This window comes from Nothoprocta perdicaria, unplaced genomic scaffold (genome assembly GCF_003342845.1).
Source record: "Nothoprocta perdicaria isolate Ctin4 unplaced genomic scaffold, notPer1 scaffold_73, whole genome shotgun sequence".
NCBI lineage: Eukaryota > Metazoa > Chordata > Aves > Tinamiformes > Tinamidae > Nothoprocta > Nothoprocta perdicaria.
Genome location: NW_020456010.1, coordinates 1,011,173 through 1,028,641, shown reverse-complemented (window position 1 = coordinate 1,028,641; position 17,469 = coordinate 1,011,173). Strand labels below are relative to the sequence as shown.

At 36.3% G+C, this 17,469-nt stretch overlaps 1 protein-coding gene across 1 annotated transcript in view; it reads right to left on the bottom strand.

Moving 5' to 3' along the window:
• CRIM1 (cysteine rich transmembrane BMP regulator 1) overlaps positions 1–17,469 on the bottom strand; it is a 157,025-nt gene that overhangs the window by 35,184 nt on the left and 104,372 nt on the right. Inside the window, exons 5-6 of the mRNA XM_026051163.1 lie at positions 15,527–15,709; positions 12,557–12,754 (exon numbers count right to left, since the gene is read on the bottom strand). Of these exons, the coding sequence (XP_025906948.1) occupies positions 12,557–12,754; positions 15,527–15,709 (381 nt within the window). The remainder of the gene's footprint in view (positions 1–12,556; positions 12,755–15,526; positions 15,710–17,469) is intronic.

Here is a 17,469-nt window from a genome sequence, read left to right as displayed (position 1 = left end):
AGAGGAATCTTGAATACTAGCTTTTCATTATACATGTAATTTGAATAATTAGTGAAGGAAAAAAAAGAGAAAACTTAAATTGCCTGTTGATTGTTGAAACCATAGGAAAAGAAAACAGAAACAATATATCACAATCTTCCAGACTTTGTTCATCAGACTGTTAAAAATAAACAAAATACTGAAAATTTAATTTTATTTATTGCTCTAGAATTTATTTTCATAATTCTATAGTTAATCTTATCCAAAAATCAAAGAATAACCCCCCTGTACCTAATACTAGAACGAAAGATTGCATCCTTTTTGCCATCATAGGCGTAATGGTTTAAAGTCTTAACTTTGGCTGTTGAGTTCATATCATAAAAAGAACTCACTTAAATGCATTATTGCAAAGTTATATGTATTGTGAGAGAGCACCACATGTTCAGTTGCAGTTTGTATGAAGGACCACCTTGACAGGTAGGAAAAATGGTCTCACAGGAACCTTGTGAAGTTCAGCAGAAGTAAGGCAAAGTGCTGCATCTAARCTGGAATAACCCAGTACTAGCCTGAGCATCAACCACTGGAAAGCAGCTCTGGAGAAAGCGACCTGGAGGCTTTTGTAAAGATAAAGAGCAAGCTGAACATGGTCAGCAGGGCGCCCCTGCAGCAAGGGTGGCCACCCACAGCCTGGGCTGCACCAGCAGGCCCACTGAGGTGTCTGATTCATCCTCTACTTTGCACTTGTGAAACCACATCTGGCATAGGGAGCACCAAAGCACAAGACTCACTGATATACCAAGAATGAATCTATGTCTATGTAGTTATGTCTATAAACCACGTAGGTGATCAACCACTAGAATTGTGCCTTTGAGAAGTTGGGAGATTTCTGCCACTGGAAATATTCCAGACTTAACTGGAACAAGGTCCTGACCAATCGGCTGTAACTGGAGCTGTTTTGTGCAGGAGACAGGACTACATAATCTAGGGAAGTCCCTTCCAACCTGCATGGTTTAAAAAAATCCACTTTCATAAAAATTGAGGACATTCCAAGTGAAAACAGCRATATCTTTGATGGATTCTAACCAGCTAAGTGAAATCCATATGCAAGATTGCAGTTTCTGAACATTGATTACTGTCCTTAATCAATAAAAATACATGTTTGCCTAATACAAGTTCTCTGAAGGCCACATGATGACTTAAGGAATAGCTTTTTATTCAAGAACTGAAATTTCTTTTAGGCGGTTATAACATTTAAGAAAGAATTACCAGGTATTTGCTGACAGCAGTAACCACCCTTAATCAGAGTTAAATTCTTGTCCTCCGGTAAGTTTATACTTTAAAAACAGCTTCCTTCATCTCATAATTCATCTCATGGCAAGGTATTTTTATTATTTCCTACATATTATTTTATTACTTACTATATTTATTATTAATACAAAGTATATTATTTTATTAAGTATGAACTGAAAAATACTTAGAACAAGCTCCAAAGTTCTTTACACTTTGGCTTTATTTCATTTGAAATGTAATATTCCAACTCCAAACAGGCTTTGTTTTACACTTTCAGTTATATCTTGTAAGGGATATTACCTTTTCCAGACTTTTTTCCTATTCCAGATTTTTTCAACATTAGTTCTCAGTAAGAAAAATAACTATTATGTTTTAATTTTTTATACTGTACATTGTAAAACACAAATGGATTTAAAAATAAACAGAGAACTCATATTTGTGCTTCTAATAAGCTGCTAAAGCCCAGTYCACAACGTATCTTAAACCACCACTTCCCAGAAATATAAGTGGAGAGGTTCTTTGCACTGGCAAATCCTGCCAGTTTTTTAGCTCCACTTGCAAATGTTGTCCTGTCAACGTAAAAGGGGAAAAAGCTAACCATATCACTAAAGTTTATTTTATCTTGGCATAAAGTATGAAAAAAAGTATGTACCGAACACCTGGTTCAATTAGTTTGACTCAAGCAGAATGGTTAGACCACCTAAACAGTTCTAGGATATCTGGCTTGTCTTGAAAGCATCTCTGCTCCTGCTCCACCTCTGCTTCACAGCACTCTAAGCACGTCTGTTTGAAAGCTAGTGTATCCCAACAGTGTTTGGCATAGACAGTCTCAAATGTATCACAATATTATTTGCAAATGCCTAAATAAACTATAAGACAGTGTGGGTTAACAGCAGTTTAAAGGAAGTGCATCTACCAAACACGACCAGATTTGCTTTTGAAGGCACGTCTATCATTTGATTACCTACAGTACTGTAGGATCTGTAGTGGAAGTCTGTCATTCACTTTTTTTGCTTTTGAAAATGTTTTAGCTTGAGGAGTTTCCTGTCTTCTGAATGGGTTTCTGTGGTATGTTTGTGGCTAAGCAAATGCAGTCTTTTTACCCTCCAGCCAAAGAGCACGGTTCTTGAAGACTAGCAAAATCTGCTTTAATTCTCATACTTGGTATCTGCTTTTGAACTGTTGTGCAATGCATCTATTACACATCTGGTCCTGAAATTCTTTGTTGCAGGAGGAGTAACCAGGTGTATCTATTCAGACAAAAGAATCTAGATGACAAGGTTAAAAGTTTGATGGAACCAGTATGATCTACACACAAGATACAGCTTTGAATACTTCTGCTGTCGGGAAAGAAAGCTTAACATAACCAGACTTGGAACATCTTGTGTATAATTCCTTAAAACCTTCCTCCTCAACTTCATACCCTTCTACTGGGTCCTTATCCCACACATTCCCCATTACTTCTTTTAGAGACAGTCAAAACAGATCACATAAACACATCTTTAATGTATTAAGGATTAGCTAGAAGAGTAAAACAGAAAGCCAAGAGTGGAATTAATCAGAATACTTAAGAATTTAAAGATCCTGTGAGTTAACAGCAACATGATCAGAAAGTTATCTCACAGTTATCCATCCTGCAGAGAGCCCAGGAATCCCAGCAGTACACCTCAGAGGACTGAGGTGTAGGCACTCTATAGGTGGGCACTCTATTGGAACAGGCATCTTAGTTTTCTTAGTCTAATACTTTGGAAGATATACACACACACACACACACACACACACACACACACATTTTATATACATATACACACACACGACAGCATTTCCAGGCAGTTTCCCGTTAATAAAAAGATTTCAGTCACAGAAACAAGCTTCTTCACCAAGACTATAAAATTAAAAGTTTCGTAGAGATATCCATAAAGACAGGCAAAAAATGAGGTCTTTGACAAGACCTCCATGGGTAAATATTCAAAACACTTGCAAACTACTATGTGAGTGCTTAGTTTTCATTAGGAATTTAAGAGGCCAGTTCCCTAAAAAAAATGACTACTAAGCAGACAATTTTTACATAAATAGAAATACTTCAAACTTCATTTGTATTTATTCAGCATTTGTAGATTGACTGTTACTGGAATGTTTAAAACAAAGTTTTAGATACTTGCTTTGGTAAGCATCTTTGCTAAGCTTACTAGGCACTACAAGTTCTAATCAAGCTATTTCAAGGAATGATTTGGAGAATACTGATCACAGAGCTAGAAGAAAGTTGTCATTGTTTTTTACTTCCATGTTAAAAAAAAAATCTTTATCTGCTTTGGCAAATTTATCAAGGGTTTAGCCAATGTTTTCTATGAATTTTATGTGGTTTGGACTGAAAGGTTATTTGACCATTATTTCTGTGATATTTTTCATTTCTTTGGTAACTTTCAGTACATTTAATGATTACAGGACAAAATTCTGCATACTTCTTTCACAGCAGCAATAATCAGAGAGGATTACTGTAAGTGAGACTCAGGAAGCATTTGCTCTTTTGAAAGGCTAAATCATTACCAAGGCAACTTTGACACACAAGTTTATACGAACAGTGACACAAACTAACTGTTAGGTTATCAGGTCTGGAAATAACCCCAGATTTAGACATAGAGATTACATAGTCATAATTGTAATATAATATATGGCTGTTGGAGCCAGTGCTACAACTCCCCAATCTCTGCTTCCATATTCATGTATTCTTCATATGAAGTAGCTTAAAGTTTACCTAAAAATAGATAAAATTTATCCTCCAGATCTTTAAAAAGGCTGGAACACGGGAATACATTTTCAACGTATAACACAGGGAAGCTCTATTTCTACCTGTGATCCCTCAGTATACCATTTTGTTTTTATCCCCTTGGACCAGTACGACTAATAACATAAAAAGGTTTTCAGTTTAAATGGGAAAGCAAATAAAGAAACTCTGTAAATTCCATAAATAAATTCTTCCCACTGATGTTTCCAGTATTTTCCACAAAAGTAAGCTGTAAAACATCAAGAAACTCCAAGCAGGAAAGTTTTACTGTAATCCATGTACAAAGAGTTATGTACAACAGTCATGGGTTCTAGAAGGTCCAACATTTTCTAGGAAATGGAAAAGGAAAATATATTGTGGCGAATGAAGGAAGGAAAAACGAGTCAAACACCATGTTTTAGACATGAGAAAGGCCTCCAGCATCAATAACAAAGAATGTGTCTGTGTTTGGAGAAAGCGGAATAGCTCCCTCTTCTGTACTATTTTACCATACAACCAGTATCTAAGAGGATCTGTGCTTTCTGATCCTAGGAAATGAGCATCAACTGACTTAAAGACGGAATCAATGCATTCAGGCTTTTTTTTCATAATAATTAAAAATAAGTATGTAGTGTAATGTAGTCTAATTTTTAACCTAGTATCTTACCTGATACATGGTTAAAAACTGCTCCTGAAGGGTGTGCTGCTTAACAGCCTTTCATTACTGTCYATATACTTGTTTGAATTTTGTCTGCTGTCCAAAAAATTTAACTGGAGCCGACTAAGCAGCAGCATGTGTGTTTACTTAAGCTTCCTGGAAAAACATTCATATCATTCCAAGAGTGACTAAATGTTTTCCCTCCTCATAGTTAGCATTCCAGCCTGCCCCCGCCCCTTCACTTCTTTACATGAAAAATCTCAGTCCCAAGCTCAGAGCAAGAGAATTTCCTTCCTGAGTTGGAAATACCTAATGCTCATTCTTTACAGGATTTTTTCCTCTCTATTTTTTTTTTTTAACTATCTGTGTGAACGATCAGCGCTTTATGTCACAATATATAAAATGTTTGCAAGGATATAAAAAAGATGAGATAATTTTCTTATGCTACATGTAGGTAACTATAAAAATACACTCATTTACAGGTCAAAACACAGTTTAGTCTGGCAGAAAGCTTTTTATTTGAAATTATATTCATAGCCATAATCTGAAACTACCTAAATATATATTTTTCTTAAAAAGTTAACTCCCAGATTATTTTTATTGCTAGTAGATAAAATACGTCATCTCTTCATTGAGTCTGATGGAAAGAGTGATTCAGAATTACAGTACTGCTGCTCAACAGATCTGTGGGCCTGAATTCTATGCTAGTGAGCAGTTTGCTGCACCACTGGCTACATTATGAATGAATCARATTTCTTTTAACTGGACTGTGGCTGTTTTAAGTTAATGAAGTGTTGGCCCAAGGAACTGAACTGAATTGCATTCAGGGCTAGAGTTTGGAGCCTTTTACTGATGGAAATGTTAATTTCTTTCTGTGAAGATAAAGTGTCAGGAGTAATGACAGCAAGGTAATGTAGGCCTTATTCATGAAAATCCTCTGAGAGGACTTTGTTTAATACTTAGCTTCTCATTCATAGTGTATATGTTGGATCACTTCCATCTGTACCTGAGGGCTCAAACCAGAACAGCTTAATGTAAGATAACAAATTACACTGTCCCCTGATTTTCTTGCAGCTTTCCATATGAATACTTCTGACTTGTGGGAGACAAAAAGAATTTTAAGTAGACCTTAGATTTCTCTGGGAGACATTTTCAAAATCAATGTCAGTTCCAAGGCATTTACATTTATTATCTTGTTTTCAAAAAAAAAAAAAAAAAAAAAGGACCTTGTATATTCCTATTATTCTGCTGCATATCTTCTTGCAAGGGCAATTAGATAAACTAAAGGTAACATGGTTGCTTCTTTTGTACTTAGTTCATTGTTACTCATTTCACATTACGTAGCAAAACGAATCAGATGTTTTAGGCCCTGGCATCCATTATTTTTATTTTTTTTAAAAACATAATTGCTAGTTAAAGCATACGCAATTTAGAAAATATAACCGCAAACCAATTGAGAAGCAAGCAGTTCCGAAAATACTGGAATAAACAGAAGTCTGATTTCCAATGGATTCAAGCTTCCTAGAGTACACAGACCAGCTCCTATGAAGCACTTGAGAATCTAATGAAGAATGAGTCTACTAATGCAGCTGTCAACTCACTTGTGGCCCTAGAAACTCTACCCTGTTTTACCTAGTCCTCTGTTTTCACACTATCTATGGAAATGGAGCATCTTTGACACTTCTTCGTCAAAATATGTTGCAAGAACCTCTAAAGTTGGGGAGAAAGCACAGAGGGACACAATGCGACTGCATAAACCTTGGGTCTTACAGAAGGCAGTTCAGAAAATGGAGAAAAAAAAAAGAAAAAAAACAACTAAATGGATAAAAACGTTAAGCAAGCAAAAGGCAAGTCCCAAAGGGTCAATATGGTAGATATACAGAAGTTGGTCCCAGAGGATGGGCCCAGTTCTTCACTAGTGGAAGCAGTTGCCCACCTTCTTAAGCAACACAGACCAAAGATCTCAGAACAGGGAATCTGCTGATGGATGAAGGAACGGCACAGAAAAATGCCAGGCCGTGCTTGGAAATGTTTCTGTTATGCAAGGGTGAGCTCTCCCTTTTCTAGGGAGGGAAAGCATTCTGTCTAAAACATGTTAGCAAGGCACTGGGCTTTGCTCTCCTCAAACTAGCAGTACCCCTATGAATATCTGGGGCTTTTCTCATGTCAGCCCACAGCCCCTTTGCCCAAGTGCCACCAGCGTAATCCATATGGGCTGCTCTGCTAGAAAACTCTCAAGAAGTGCCAGCGGTTGACATGCTGTAACAAGAGTTCTTGCCAGAAGAGCTTTGATCACTTTGATGTTTACTTAAAAAAAAACTATATACTGATAAGCCACAGCTGTCACCTGGATAAACATAAAAGGGACACATGAATTACTATGATTGTGTTCAGTTATGTCTGCAATTTCCTGTGCGAATCTCCTTTCAGTGAGGCTGAAAACACAAACTGCGTTTCCCTGAAGGAATCAAAAGGACAGCCTTAGTCAAAACATTCCACCCAAGGAATTTAGCGTTTTCCTCAGCAACTGTGTGTTTTCTTCTAAAACACATTTTCCCTCTTGCAATTCAAATTCATTCTTTCCTGTCCTATCTTCCAGGGGTAAAGCCAAACATATTGCTTCCTTTTTCTTTGCAACTGCCTTTTAGGCATTCAGAGATAGATATCCGCATTCCAATTCCCTCATCTTCTCTTTAAGCTAAATCAAACCCACTTGCCCAATCTGTCCTCACAGGACATGTTTTTCAGACCTTGGATTGGGCTCTTAGCTCTCCTTCAGACACTTTTCAGCTTGCCTGTGCCTTTCTTGAAGGAAGGGTATCCAAGAAAGGACCTAGCACAGCAGCTAAGTTACCCACAGCAAAAAGAGCAAAAGGATTACTTTTGTCTTGCAAAGTGCACTTGCTTGTAATTTTGGTATATTTGCCTTGCTCTAGTGATCTATGCTCAGCTTTTTCCCTTTAACCACTAGTCTCTTCTCCCAGAGAACAGCTTTTGAACAACTACTCTGATTCACAAAGACACATGAAGATTCTCCTGCAACGTAGAACATTTCATTTTTCCCTGCTGAATTCAGTCAGCACTTTTCTGACTACTCTCTGTCTTAACTCAAGCGCGTGAATTCACATACAGTTCTCTGAGGTACCATCTGCCCTTTTCAGCTTTGTTGCCTGTAGGTTTAATAAGTTGATCTTCTATCTGAGTTTGCAAGTTTGTTAGTAAAGACATCAAACACAACTGGACTCAGAACTGACTCTGAGTGGAGACCAACTATGTTTGAAAAAGACTCTCCATACATTTGAAGACTAAAGCCAATAGCACAGGTTGTGTATGGAATACCACACATCCACCCCTTTCCTGCAAACATTTTCACCATGTTCCTTCCCTGCTTGCACAAAATCTCTCCAGGAAGCTCTCGTGTAAAGGATTTAGAGGGTTTTACTCACCCTTTTCCTAGCAGCATCAGTAGAGAAGATATAAATATGGAAGGGGGAGGGCAGTTGAACAGTTAGCCTTGTCTCCGTGTAACAACTTGCACAATACAGCTTGCTAAAGGATGACTATACATGGTCATTTTAAACTGAGCTATAAAAAGAGCATTATTTCACCACAGTAYATTCTCTTGTGGCCAAATATTTGATAGCGTGAGTTATAGAACTGGAAGCCATTTAAAAGAAAAGAAAGTGAAATATGCATACCCTTATATTCTCTAGTAAAATACAATCTCAAACTTATAAGTTAATTTACATTAATTTTGTTCATATATTAAAAAAATAAGTCACTTAAAGTTACACTGTTTACTGCCTTGCATCTCTTATATGAAGAACTTGCATAGTTGAAAATATGATACTATATAACAAAGCACTTCACAAAGACTTACTATTCACACCACAAGGGTTTTGATTTTCTTTGCTGCGTGGTTAGAGGTAGAAGAGGAGGGAGAGCACAGGACACCAGACTGATGCTGCCTGTGCAGTATTAGTGAGCCCGAGCTTCTATTCAACAGGCGCTTCTGCCTTTTGTTAAACTGCAAAGCTCAGGTTAAGCTGTGGTTATGCAGTTTTAATGGGGTTGTGCATAGAAAAGGAGCACATAGCTGTCAGGGAAGTTTTTTTAATTCCTCTTAGGAGGAGAGGAAAGAAAAAAAAAAAAAAGAAAAAACTTATCCAGAAAATATGTTACTGCTTGTAGATCTTCACTTCATGTAACAGCACTAAACATAATTAAGCAATTGAACTGTCAAACAACTTCCTAGGCTGAACTTTCTACCATGATAAAGCCCTAGACATGATAATCACCACCAGTTTCCCTCTCTGCCACATAGAAACTTAGTGAATCCAGTGCTGGCACTAACTGAAGAAAATGAATTTAAAGGTATCTCTGCAAAGAGCACCTATTGAAAGGTCGTGCTATCTCTCCTGACAGATAACCTTTCTTCTCCCTCAATCGCACCAGCTCCGCAGGTCTCTGATGAGGCAGCGAGCGCTGTGAGCGCATCCCTGTCAGCAGGGACGACCCTCGAGAAAATGAGCGAGCAGCYGATTAAAACCAGAGCAGAGCCCTGACCCGTGCGGCCTACCTAGTTAGAGAAAAGAGACGTCAGCTGCCTGCATGACAGCAGAAACAAAACTGTGTTACAGGTAGGATCCTTTTGTCAAGGAAACAATTACCAAAATTCAGTAGAATAAAACAAGACTCCAAAAGGGGAAATGTGTAAAGGCTGGAAGTGTTAAGACCTCACTTCCCAAGGTGTACTTGCTTCCACATTTTAGCACAAGAGGAGAAATGAAAAGCAAGGTCTAATTAGCCTTGTGTCAATCGGGTTCTCAAGCGAGGGAGAGAACTGCAATACCTGCAGAAGATCTGATGAGAGGCCGGGTGACCGCGGAGCCTGCGACAGCAGCCCCCGGAGCACGCTATCCACACACACCAAACCCACCCAGGCTGGACGGCCATATTCCATTTGGAAACAATGTCGAGCTGCTTCACGGTCAATAACTGGCCAAGGTGAGCACAGCTGAGTTAAGGAAACAGCCCTAACAGACTTAAGGGGGCCTTAGGATGCAACAAGTTGAGTCCCACCTGGACATGGGTCCAGGGACATGGAACATGACCCTAACTCATGGGTCCAGCAGTCCCCCATCACCAACCCCACTGCACAATTCCAGGGGCTCCCCATGCAGATCGGCATTTAAGTCCTTGATTAAATCTATCCTCTTTAACCCCTCATGAACCCTGAGTGTCTCTCTACACTAGTGACGGACCCTCAGTTTCCCATCTTGCAGCTACATCACGCAACAGCTGTATGGCAAATATTTTTCCACTCATACACCAAAGTAGAAGTGTTATTAATTTCAGATTTAAGGCTTAAGATASATGATGCTAATAAATACCTCCGTAGTGGGACACAAGACTACTCTTTTTAATGGACCAAGTCTCTGCTGACAACCAGTATGAATTTTAAAAAAGTGAAATATACAGTATGTGTATTGTCAAGATCTGACAGCTTTTGGCTTTTGATTTTTCTCATGTTTTGGGATTCTTGCAAAATTTTTCACTCAAGTTTTTCATTAAGAATTTAAGAAAGAAACTTGACTATTCCAAATTAATAAACTTCCCATAGAATAATATCTTTCCCTCTTTTGCATATAAATATATAGGCTGCTAACCACTAGCCTTTAGTGGCCTTGAGCTCTGTAAATGCCCTAAACATAACTTCAAAAAATTAACTTGTACTCCTGATTGGTTATCTCTCAGTGACTTTTTTATTATTATAAGTTGTCTCTTCTGTTAATGTAATTTCGCATAGAGCCATTAGAAGTTTCTTTTTGCATGTTGCAGTTTTTTTTTTTTTTWWWAMYYMMSKTWAAWTTTTTTTTTTTTAATAACTCATAGCATCTGAACTCACTGCTGAGCTTTAACAATTTGCTTTTCGATCCTTCAAATATTTATAAGTTTAAATCCCTGAAATTAAATCTCTYGGCCCTGCATAGCATGATCATCCTTTTTGTTTGTTAGGGGAGGGGATACAAAGGGAGTGTTCAAGCATAATCTCACCACTGGTGTCTATGCTCAAATCCTCAACCATTTCTCACTCCTACCATGAGCAAAAAATACTTTCAGCCCTTTTTTTTTTCCATCACTCTATGTAATTTCACTATAGTTATTCACTGTGAATACCATTTGATCATAGAATATTCATATATTTCATCCACTGTTTTGGCAGCATATGCTATTAAAACGACACCAAACTGAAACACGAGGCTGAAATTGACTTAAGAATTGCTCAAAATTACATCCAGGATAACTTTCCTCCAACTGATACGCTTGAAAACCGATCACCTTAATTAAGTGTACGCTAACATTACAAACAAAACGGCAAACAATGTAATCTGGATTATTACTGTCCAAGGAAATACAACTATTGAGACATAAAATCATACTTAAATATTGATTCTATTATGCTGTTATAATACATCAGACTTTATGATTTGACATAATTTGTACTGCAAGCACAAATAAACATTTCTTAGAAAGCCTAATAACTGTTACGGACTTARGCTAGCACTATGTCTGCTGACATAGCACCTAGTTCAGATGAGTTAACTCGATACTGAAAACACTACAGAGGTGTTAGCGTGGTGTGTTAGTGAAGCACCACACTAACTAGCTAGCTACTGCTAACTAACTAGCTTAGCTATGTTATGAAATTTAGAAATAAAGGATGGATTTCTAAGCTATAACCTGTATTCACYTCCCACAGTTAATTGTAGTTGTCTCAGTGTGATGTAGGTAGGTATTTAATCCAATTKTTCTCATCTATTTTCTCCAACTTGGAACTAGAAGGAGTAAACATTTGTCTATACTTCTTTCACTGGAGTAAAAACGCTCAAATTATTGAAAATATTCCTTCCCATCTACCCATCACCATGTCCACTAAAGGAAGCAGAATGACAGCAAATACTCTGCATCATGAGAGTATTTCAATTAGTCCTCTAGAAAGAGGACGTCAGGAACTAAAAATACTCATTTTCCTAGAATAGTTTCTTAGAATAACCATTTAGAATGGAATAAACTGTTTAAAGAATTCCCATGCCATGAAAGAGTCAGTTCTACATCATTTTTAATGAGGTGGTACTTTATACTGTTACTCTAATGATACAGAATGTTTTTAATTTCTTATTTTGCAAACCTTTGCCCTTCCACTGATTATAAACAACAACAAAGCACACAAGCACTTCCATCCAGTTACCTAAACCTCTTTGGCAATTACACAACAAAGTATTAAAAACTAGTTTTTAAACATTAGAAATTAAAATCTGTCTCAAGTAATGCCGCCTTTTGTTATTTTGTACCATGACAAACTTAAGACTTCTGTGTAGAAGYGGGAGATAATTGAAAAAGTAATTCTAACACAACTCGGTGCTAGCACGTTTTCTTATTAGGACTCCCCCATTACATTCCTAAAACATTACAATGTTGAAGAGATACATAATATTCCACAGTGCACTAGCTGAAGATAAAGTTTACATCCTTCTGTCAGCAAGATAACAATCAGATTTCAGTCATCTCTTCATAGTCCTCAGAAAAAAGCACAACCGATATTTCTCCTTCCCCCACATATTTATGTATTTATACATAAATAATACAAACAGTCATATTATAATACTAACTAGAATTAATTATACTAATATACTAATTATAGAATAATTATAATAATTATAATTAATATAATTAATATAATTATTATCATAATTATAGCAATCAATTATATAACCTCCCAAATTCTAAGGTAAGCAAGCAATTAATTAGTAAAAAGTAGTCACCAGATGCTTGAATTATAACGCAGAAAATATGCACCTTACCCTCGCACACTGGGCAGCACTCGCCAGGTACTTTAACAGGATTTAAACAGCTCTGGCCACAGGCTGTTGCAACACAGTGGGGATCTCCATTGATACACTGGCAGAAAGTACAGTCGTCTTCTCTCCAGCGGTCTCCATGCGCTTGGATCTGACCATTGGCGTAACAGCCAGCAGGGTTATTTACTGGATAAACTGGGTCTGAAGGGAGACAAATTCCAATAGAACAAGACACTTTATATTCCCTCCTATGCCTAGAATTCACTGAAGTTTATAAATAATGGCAAGACTATATTGCATCACATAAATAGGAGAAAGACATAAAAGTACTCCCGAATTATTAAAAAAAAAAAAAAAAAAAAGGAAAAAAGTTATATAGTGATAAAGCAGAGCAACAACTTGGATAATGTGATACTGAAATTTTCTGATAGGAATTCTAATTCAACTCATTGGCTATTCAGATATTTGTTATTCCATTTTTAACTATTTCTGTTCTGTTGTATATTCAACAAGCAGAGCTGGAAAATATTGCTGCAAATCATTTTTTTACCTCTCCTAAAAAAGGCTTAATATTAGTATTTTCTCATTTGATTCTTCTGCCTAGAAATGTATGCCTAATCTTGCATAAATACCTTTTTTTTTTTTTTTTTTTTTTTAATATATATTGACTTAGCAGACTGTTAAGGAAACTGAAGTGTTAGGTTTGAAGAACTTGAGAGAGAAAGGCTGTCTGATCTACAGCAAAACAGGACTCGATGAAACCTGGAATATTTTTCTGAAGTTACATCAACGACCTTTTGAAAGAACTCCACTTGAAGTGCAAATGAAACTAAGAGCAGTGCTAGGAGCTCTGATCTCATTATAAGCCACTTCATCCATTTACGATCCTTAGAACGCAAACATTGAACATTCAGAAAAACAATTTCTCCCTCTCTGGCATTCAATCCCCTCCTAGTCTTTGCTTGAACTCTATTTAAGTAAAATGGATTAAACTATTTTGAAGCAGGTGTTTTGAAAAATAATTAAGACACTTTAAAATTAAAATGTTTTCTAATCTCTTAAATTTACAACTCTCGTGTTTTAAGACTACCTTTCATCTCTAACAAACTACTCTGGCTCAGAAAATATTAACTCTCATTTCCAGAAAATAAAGTGCATTTTATCATGTAATTCATGGATAGAATTATAACTGATATGTGAATATGGAGGAAGCACTGAAAACCCTTAAAGATTCATGTTATTTGCAATTTYTTTTATGAGTGGACCTGAAGTTACTTTGGAATGATTTCAAAGTTCAGATGCCATTTCTAGACTTTTTCAATCTACCATTAAATAAATGACTGTGTTATGTCATTAAATAAATGACTGTGCTATATGAATAGCACAGAATCCAATATATATATTTTTTTTTCAATTTGAAGACTTACAAATATAGGCACTATTCTATTAAGAAAGACTAAAAGGACATCTAGTCTGGCATCCTCTCTCCAAATATAGTCAACAATGAATAACTAGGCAAGGTCTTAAATAGAGGGCAAGCATAAAGTGATATTTCTTTAGAATATTTAAGTCCATAGATATTTGTATTTCAACTTCTATACACATTTTATTTCAACCTACCTGACAAACTGTAGCATTTGGTTACAACTACAGCATAAACTATATCATTAACCAAAATATACAATAAAAATATATAAATATAAAAATATTAAATGACAAAAAAAATCCAGATCTTTGTGAACAGGGTAGTCAGTTTGCACTTAATAGTCTTTAATGGACAAAATTTGGGGAATTATTTTAAGCCTATAAAAACTTAGAATCCTGAGTTCCACATTTCACTTTTTCAGCTTAGCACCACATTGTATGAAGAATATTTTCTCTTTTTTTTCCCCCTTCCGATTTTGACTGTTGACTATTAGTTTCATTTAATGGTTCTTAGTTTTTGTATCAGAAGAGATAACAGTTTATTCATGACGTTCACAGTTGTAATGCTCTAGCTCCCCACTATTTGTTATTCACAATAAAATTTCAGTAGTTTTAGCAATTCCTCACACAGAGTTAATTTCATGCCTTTGAACTTACAATTTTATAGATCTTAGTAATAATAGGATTTAAAGATCAAAATTGCACATTATAAAACACAAGTGTAATGTATGCTATTGCCATTACATGTGTGGCTTACATTTTGGTTTCTCTTCCTTCCTAATAGCTTCTATCACTGCATTTTCTCTTYATCTCCTAATGAAAGCTGATTTCATTACAACATTGTCATAATATTATTTATTATAATAGCTCAAGATGCAATTCTCCTATGAAAAATACTAGTACACAGCTCACCGCATATGTACAACTGAAACTTTTTTGATATGTATGACTTTGACATTTACTCGCGTTGTAATTTTGTTACCCCATCATTCAGATTATTCTTCTGCTATTTTTAATTTATCTATGATCCYAAATTACCTAAAATTCTCAGTAAATACTACAACCTCAGAATTTACTCATTTTCCTGAAAGTTTTATCAATACTTCAAAAAGCACAAGACACTACTACTGCAGGAACTACTTTTTTCCTATCTCTTATCTTTTAACAGTTACTTACCATCCAAAGATCCTCCACCTTATTCTATACCTAGTGCTTAGTTTATTTAAGAGCCTTCGGGTGAAGGATCCTTCAAAAACCTTTTTGAAAAATCCAAGTAGCCTACATTACGTGCACATTAGAAAAGTTAAAAAGTCCTGTACACCTGACTGAGAAAATTTTGAGGCACAAGGGAAAAGAAACTTCATCCGCATGAGGAAAACATTGCAAAAAGTCAAACAGTATACTGGGATACAWCTTTAAGGAAGCAAAAAATTATTAAGAAGAAAACTGCAAGCTTACATCTAGGAGCAATAAGGCTCTGCTTTCTCATTAAAAGACAAAACCCTCCAGCAAAATTAACAAATGAATAAGAATAGATAGACACTGTACCTTCACAGACTGGACAACACTCTCCTTCTGGCACATAATACCTGTCACAGTGCAGCTCACCACACTGGGCAGAGAAACAAATGGAGACTCCACCTTGACATCGACAGAAACGACAGGCATCCATCCGAAACATGTCTCCATCATAATATTCCATGCTGTTAAATATGCAAGTTGGCTTCACTTCTGAAAGAATTTAAAAAAAAAAAGAAAGAAAAAAGGAAGTAATGTATTTTGCAGATATGATGAAGGTGAAGTAGTCAAACTCATGTAGCTGGCTACTGACAAAGAGATAAAGAGACAGCTTTAATTCAAAAATACATTTAAGGAAAATTAGGGTACTGTTCTTCATAAGGATTAAATATTTCTCATTGATCTCGGTGATCTAAAAGCTATCTGAAATTTCAGCACTCGAAACCATAGCTTATTCTCTTTTAAGAAAAAATAGCAGAAACTGTTTTCACAAATATAACTTTGCTTTCTAAAAGGCTCTGCTGGATAAATAGTACTACAGCTGTCTCATCTATAAGGATATATATTGAAAGATAATCATCTGTCCTTCATGACTGCATGACATGGTATGAACTGTATTTACCTCAGTTCAAACAACCTAGAGCTATTCACATGACCATCTATGTTCCTTACATAAAACATAAAACTTTTATTATAACAAAACTATTATATGATCATTTTAGAGTTTTAAAACAGTAAGACCATTTCTTGTACACCTGAATCTGTACCCAAGCACTAATTTACAATAAATTCATAATTATATTTAGTGGGAACTAGAAAGCCTCTAGAAATTCCTGAAGGTTCTAGAAAGGAGTATTTTGTGTCTACTTCTTACATATGAAAAAAATTTATGTTAACAGAAACAGCAAAACACACTAGATTTAAACACTGCCCATGCCCCTGAAGAGGTTTGATTCCTGATTATGGAGGAGATCCTCACACTCTGGTCCATGCAGACTCCTTAGGGCTTCTGAGCTTGGGGCGAGTGGAGCACATACAAACTGCCACTCACACTACTCACTGCCCGGGGAACCACAGATGGAGAAGTTCAGACCACTGCACATTTCTACAGCCGAGGATCAAGTCACTGGGACTCAAATACTCAAATTTGTAGTCAGCTAAAATATATCATCTAATTTCCTCTGCCATATTAGTCACTAAGAAATTATTACTTCACAGTTTAATCTTCCTCCCGTTTGGGAACAACTTTGCTTTAATCTTCTTGGCCTTCCACGAACACAGCTCAAGATATGTGAAAACATAGCTGAGGTAAAATAGTACCCATAAAGCATACATGGGTTTCAGAAACTTTGGTTCTATTGGCCTCAAAAGCCAAAGGTTCTGAGAACAGGAGGCTATTTATTTCAGTAAYAGCACCATGATTTAAAAACATTGCCAAACTCTAGATAAGAATGTCAACTCTCATTACATCTGGACTAAATATAGCAAAGGAAAGAAAGGAAGAAAGAAGAAAAAGAATGAATTTCTAGACAGCACAGAATGAATTTGCACTGATTACTTCCCTGTAGTATATTAACTAGCACTAAAGTATGAATGCCTGAACTGGTGTATCTTTGCACTGTTTAGCCATTCAAGAAAGTAGACAACCATGTATGTTGTTAACTTCCAGAGATGATGTGAAAAAAACTACTTACTTATGTACACATGGCCAGCAACATACTACTGAAAATTATGCCGGCTTGATTTTGGAGGGATTTATACACCATCTCACACAGGGCATGAAAATTATTTAAAGGAAAACTCGGAAACTGTAGATTCTTCATCCTTCCTCCCAAGCCTCTAATTTTTGAGGTGTCACAATCTTTTCATCTGAGTTACTTTTGACATGAATACAGGTTTTCTTCTAAATTCTAAAGTATTTCAGTACTCTAATATTTCTCCCTGCACACATTCAGCTCCAGTTTCACATCATT